This window comes from Populus trichocarpa, chromosome 5, assembly GCF_000002775.5.
Source record: "Populus trichocarpa isolate Nisqually-1 chromosome 5, P.trichocarpa_v4.1, whole genome shotgun sequence".
NCBI lineage: Eukaryota > Viridiplantae > Streptophyta > Magnoliopsida > Malpighiales > Salicaceae > Populus > Populus trichocarpa.
Genome location: NC_037289.2, coordinates 18,503,104 through 18,509,214, shown reverse-complemented (window position 1 = coordinate 18,509,214; position 6,111 = coordinate 18,503,104). Strand labels below are relative to the sequence as shown.

Below are 6,111 nucleotides of genomic sequence, written 5' to 3'. Positions count from 1 at the left end.
TCGGAATTCACTTTCCAAAAGGAAACAACTTTCCTGCAAACAAACGGAGCCAAAGTTAAACTATGTTGATCTTAATGATTTAATATGTTATTTTAATATTAAAAAAATATATTTTTAAAATTTTTTAATCAAATTATATTTTAGTTTGAAAAATGATAACGATCTAGTTTCTACTAATTAATTAATTAGTAGAAGTTTTCTAATGTGACCAATGTCTGCTTTGACCTTTCCTACGGGAAAAAAATGCATTGTTGCCTTGTTGGTACAAGAACAACTTACCCTTTTACATATCTGAGTATATTATTTTAATTTTTTTTATCTCAAAATTTTTATTGTGCAGATTGAGTACATTTATGAAAATTAAGATATATTTTTTTGTTTACTTGGGATCACTTGTTCTACATTTGTTCGAATAGAATAACAGATGTTTTAATTAATTATAATATAATTTTCAGTTTTGGAATAAAGAAGATAATTTAGCTTAAATATTTGAAAACTAATCCTAAGATACCTGAAATAGAAAATCATAAAATAGTAAGAAAATAAAATTTCAAAAGAGTATTCCTTTCTTAAAAGGATTTATTTTCATTTAAAATAAGTTTTTATTAAATACAATATTTCTTTGAAGAGAAACAATTAAAAAAAACCAATCGTACGCTGCCTGTTTACATAGCGAATCTAAAAAAATTCCACGTGGCATATTTAAGATCATAATAGTGGTTTTTTGTTTTTTTTTAAAATGCATATAAAAAACTTGAAAAATTAAAAAAGCACGGTACAAGCACGTTCCAAACAGAAATTTGTTAAAATTTATTTATTTTATTTAAAATTATTATTTTTTATTTTTTAAAATTGTTTTGATGTTAATAAAAATATTATTTTAATATATTTTTAAATAAAAAAACACTTAAAAAAATTGAATCCTTGAACTTTTAGGCGTCAGTTACTATGACTTTTCTTATTTAATTGGTTGAACTAATTTCGTCAGTACTCTCGGTACATCGTATCAATATAATCGATCTAATAGAGTAAAATTACTCGCCTCGGGATTTAAATCAAGAAATTCAAGATATACTTGCCTTAAAATATTGAACTTACCAAAAATATCCACGTGTGACGAGATTAATCCAATGAACAGCATCCACGTGGATGCAAAGCAAATGGAAAGCGAGGAGGCTTCAAAAAAGTACTAGAGAAGGCGAAGTATGCCACGTGTTACTTCCATGTTTGTCTCGTTCACTTGCTACTCACAAGCCTCCATAAAACCCTGCAGCCAACGTGAACAAGAATCAGACACCACTCGAAACTCTCCCTCAATCGCTAAATGATGGCTTCTAAGGTTTCGCTTTGGTCTTGTATATTCGTCTTCTCTCTAGTTGTAGCGCTTTCTACTGGAGAGGATGAATCTAAGGAGTACGTGTTGACGCTAGACCACTCCAATTTCACTGAGACCGTCACCAAGCACGATTTCGTCGTCGTCGAGTTCTACGCTCCTTGGTACCTTACACACTACACTTCAATTCCTTATGTTCTTTTCTTTTCATCTTTTTAGTTCTTTCACTTAATTTGATTTCAGTTTTTCTTAATTATTATTTTTGTTTTGCTGTTGACGTTTTGTTAAAAGACCTATGTTTATATCAAATTTTGAAAAATCTTCTAACTTGGGTTAGAGTTCTAATCTCTTGTGTTTTAGCACAGGTGTGGCCACTGTCAGAATCTAGCACCAGAGGTAATATTTTTTCTTTTTTTAAGTACATCTAGCTCCCCTTTTCTTTTTAAGATTTGGATTATTGTTATGTGATGGCGTGCATGTTTCGCTGATAAAGTCAATTTCTTTTGTAGTATGAGAAAGCAGCTTCTATATTGAGCAGTAACGATCCTCAAATTGTTCTTGCCAAAGTTAATGCCGATGAGAAGGTTAACCAAGAGATCTCTGAGAAATATGAGGTTCAGGGATTCCCCACAATTAAAATTTTGAGAAAGGGAGGGACATCTGTTAACGAATACAAAGGCCCTCGTGATGCAGATGGCATTGCTGAGTATCTGAAGAAACAAACCGGTCCTGCTTCTGCTGAATTGAAATCAGCTGATGATGCTACTAGTTTCATTGGTGACAACAAAGTAGTAATTGTAAGTACACCTTTTGTATGCTTTTACGTACGTGATTCTGCAGAAATTCGGATGTTAGTTTTCTTTATGGTTTTGCAGGTTGGGGTGTTCCCAAAGTTTTCTGGAGAGGAGTTTGAGAGCTTTCTCGCTGTCGCAGATAAATTGCGTTCTGACTATGAATTTGCCCACACTTTGGATGCTAAGCACCTTCCACGCGGGGAATCATCGGTGTCTGGACCCCTAGTTAGATTGTTCAAGCCATTCGATGAACTCTTTGTTGATTCTAAGGTATTTGCTTTATTTGCAGTAGGTTTCACGTTAAATTTTCTATGCCTTTTGAGAGTAAAAGTTTCTTCTGTGTAATATATATATATATATATTTATTTTTTTTTTTATTTTTTTCAACAGTGTCTTGTGAATCAATGGTTTCTTCTGATAAAACCACATGCTTGCAGGACTTTAATGTGGATGCTCTTGAGAAGTTTATTGAAGAGTCCAGTGCACCCATTGTGACTGTCTACGATGATGAACCAAGCAATCACCCTTATATTGTCAAATATTTTGACAGCCCCCTTGATAAGGTATAAAAACACAAACTCTCAGTACTGTTGTCATTTTTTGATAAATTACAAAGTGATTGCTTGGAATTACTAAATCACACCATCCTTTATCCATTGATGCTCTTAGGATAGTTTGTTTAGGTAGTCCCCTTCCACTCCATTTCTTTCACCTTTGCTTTCTGGAAGGTTAGGAAGGGATAGCTCGAGCCATACTGTACTTAATTCCAGATTTTCCTCTGCTGTGTAGAACAATAATTTTGCACATTCCATTATAATGTGCTTAATTCCAGATTTACTTTGCATCTCTTCATGAAATATCAGAGCATCATGCAATGTCCAACGAATACAATAAGGTCTTTTCCTTATTATTCTATGCATTAGTTTCAACTAAACACCTTTTTGAACAAAACTGGCTGGTTTATCATATGATTGTTGCTGACTCTTGGCTTGCGTCTTCTTTTACTGTATACTATGGATCTTCTAAGAACCTGGTTGACCGTTGCAGGCAATGTTATTTTTGAACTTCAGCGGTGACAGTGCTGATTCCATTAAAACTAACTATCAAGAAGTTGCTGAGCAACACAAAGGGGATGGGTTAATCTTTTTGTTGGGAGACCTTGAGGCTAGTCAAAGTGCCCTACAGGTTAGTAAGTCTTCTTTTATGTGTACATTTTGTAATTTTTTTACTCAATATTTTCTTTTTTATCTTTAAATTGTTTGCATGGATGAACAGTACTTTGGACTCAAAGAGGACCAAGCGCCTCTTCTCGTCATACAGACCACAGATGGAAAGAAATACTTGAAGTCAAACTTGGAGTCTGATCATATTGCTCCTTGGGTGAAGGAGTACAAGGTGATGCCAATGATTTAATATTCATATTCAAGTATAAGTTACACTGTTTTTGAGTTTGTTGATGATGGTGCTCATATTCCAGTCACGGGAAAATAGGGTTTAATTGTCTTTGTTTATGGAAAGCCTTCTTGGAATATATAAAACTTAATCGAAATACTCTGTGCAGGAAGGCAAAGTACCGCCATTTATTAAATCTGAACCTATCCCCGAAGCTAATGAAGAGCCAGTGAAAGTTGTTGTCGCTGACAGCCTTGATGACTTGGTTACCAAATCTGGAAAAAATGGTGTGTATGATATGCAGCTTTGTAGGGTTCATCGGTTCTTCCTTCACTATATATATCATTAGATTGGTGTGCATTGCCATGTGTGCTTGTTCCATTTTATTTCATCTCTGTTTATTTTAATGATATGAAGGTGCCTTTATTTCTTCGCTAGATTCTAGGGTTTGTTAATTCTTTCCTCACTGTATTCCTAGTTTAGAATGCATTGGTGTTTTTGTGATGGTTCCATTGGATGGCAGCATTTCTGTTTGTTTATGCGTGTGTTTTCTGTGTACTTTTTATCTCTGTCAGATTGTACAAGTTCACAAAAATGTTAATCGGGGTATTTACACTATATCTTTGCAGTCCTTTTGGAGTTTTATGCCCCTTGGTGCGGTCACTGCCAAAAATTGGCTCCAATCTTGGAGGAAATTGCCGTCTCATATCAAAGTGATGCTGATGTTCTTATTGCGAAGCTTGTAAGTTTTGTTCATCTCCTGTCTGAAGAAGCCATGCATATATATTTTTTTTTTAGTTCTTGATGAAGTGGAAGATGACAATATGAAAATTAGGGTGTTATATCCTCATCACTATCGATACGTTTGGGTCATTACAATGATTGGCTACTTACTGTTTCGCTATTTTCTTAAACTGTGTTCTTCATCTGATTTTCTTTTTTGCTTTGCTCTAAGAAATTTACTTTTAGTCATACCTTTCACATATCCACTCGCTCTTTTGTGTATTTTTCCTCTCAAGATATTTACACTATGGTTTTGTCGCTGTGTAATTAACACTTGAAAATAATGTATCGACACTTATTTGCCTGTGATTTAATTAGATGTAAGGGTTTTGCATGGAAACAAGACTTATTATCGATGCAACTATTTTCTTGTGGCACCTGTAGGACGCAACTGCAAATGATATCCCAGGCGATACTTACGACGTCAAAGGATTCCCCACAGTCTACTTCAGGTCAGCTAGTGGAAAGTTGGTGCAGTATGAAGGAGATAAGACCAAACAAGACATCATTGATTTCATTGAGAAGAACAGGGATAAAGTTGCCCAACAAGAGCCAGCAAAAGATGAGCTTTGAAAAATACATGCTGTTTTTGTCATGTATCAATTCTGGGCATGGTTTTGTTAGAGTCCTGAATAATCCATCTGGTTAGCGTGCTATGATCCTACTGGGTTCTATCCGTTCCATCTGTGCTCTTCTTTCTTTTGTGCCGGGTGGTGAGCAGCAGAATTTTCACAACCTAATCTTGATCAATTGAAAAAATTCTATTACGGTGCCTAATACTTCTGCAATCTTTATCAAAAACCTTAAAACATGTTATTAAGTCATAATGACTTATTTAATGCCTGTTTAAAATTCTTTGCCATTCTCTTCCCACTGCAATACAAGTTATTAAGCCTAGAAAAATCTATTATAATCTATTATGAGCCACTCATATTATCCATGCTTATAAATTATATCGGATGGATGTTATCACTATACAACCATGCATCTGTCATATTTGAATTAACTAGATATGATTTATAATTACCTAAATTATTTTAGTTGATCCATTTAGTAACCAAAACATCAAAGCTTGATATGATAATATGAATGAATCATTTAAAAATGCTAGCACAGCATACCAAAGTAAGGCTCAATAGCCTCTCCTTTATTCTACCATAAAGAAAGCAATAATGGGGGTTTTGAACCTAAAAATTAAAAACTACTTGTAACACTCTTATAGTATCACTTATACCCCTTATAAAATCTAATATAACCACTTCTAATATAATAATATCAGTCTTGTTATGACCATTCTTAATGATCAAGAAATAGGGTATAATATTGATTGAGACATCATTGTTGACCAGGATACTCTATATTGGTACGCTATTAAAACTAGTTTGTTATACAATGTTTTTAAATGATGACTCGAGCCGATGTTGATTTTACGACATGTGAGTCCTAACTATTTTTCAACTATTATCTCTAACTAGTTGACTTTAACAATGTATTTTCTTCTATATTATCCAATAAATGCGTGTTCTCCTTTCATTAGGGTGGATTTCTTGGTAGAATTTTCTTGTTGATTTGTTTGAGAGCTAATGCCATATTTTTGTCTTGTTATACAATAAAAACGACAACTTGGACTAATATTATAATGCTTTGTCCAAGCTCTTGAGGTGTTGACCTATCATGTTGAACAACTTTGCCCTATAATAATGGTTTTGTAAAGTTATCCTATCATAGTGATTTTATGAATTTTTTCTATAATAGTGGTTTTGTCTTTACCTTGTTAGCATATGTTGCTTTTTCAATTAAAGGCTGATT

The 6,111-nt window shown here is 33.6% G+C and overlaps 1 protein-coding gene across 1 annotated transcript; it reads left to right on the top strand.

The window, feature by feature from the left end:
- The first annotated feature begins 1,230 nt into the window (after positions 1–1,230).
- On the top strand, positions 1,231–5,079 carry LOC7469161 (protein disulfide-isomerase). The gene is made up of 10 exons (XM_002307404.4): positions 1,231–1,497; positions 1,699–1,729; positions 1,843–2,130; positions 2,209–2,397; positions 2,565–2,690; positions 3,175–3,312; positions 3,403–3,522; positions 3,689–3,806; positions 4,149–4,261; positions 4,687–5,079. Exons 1-10 carry the CDS (start codon positions 1,325–1,327, stop codon positions 4,873–4,875), a joined length of 1,485 nt encoding a protein of 494 aa, XP_002307440.3. The 5' UTR covers positions 1,231–1,324; the 3' UTR covers positions 4,876–5,079.
- Positions 5,080–6,111: the final 1,032 nt, after the last annotated feature.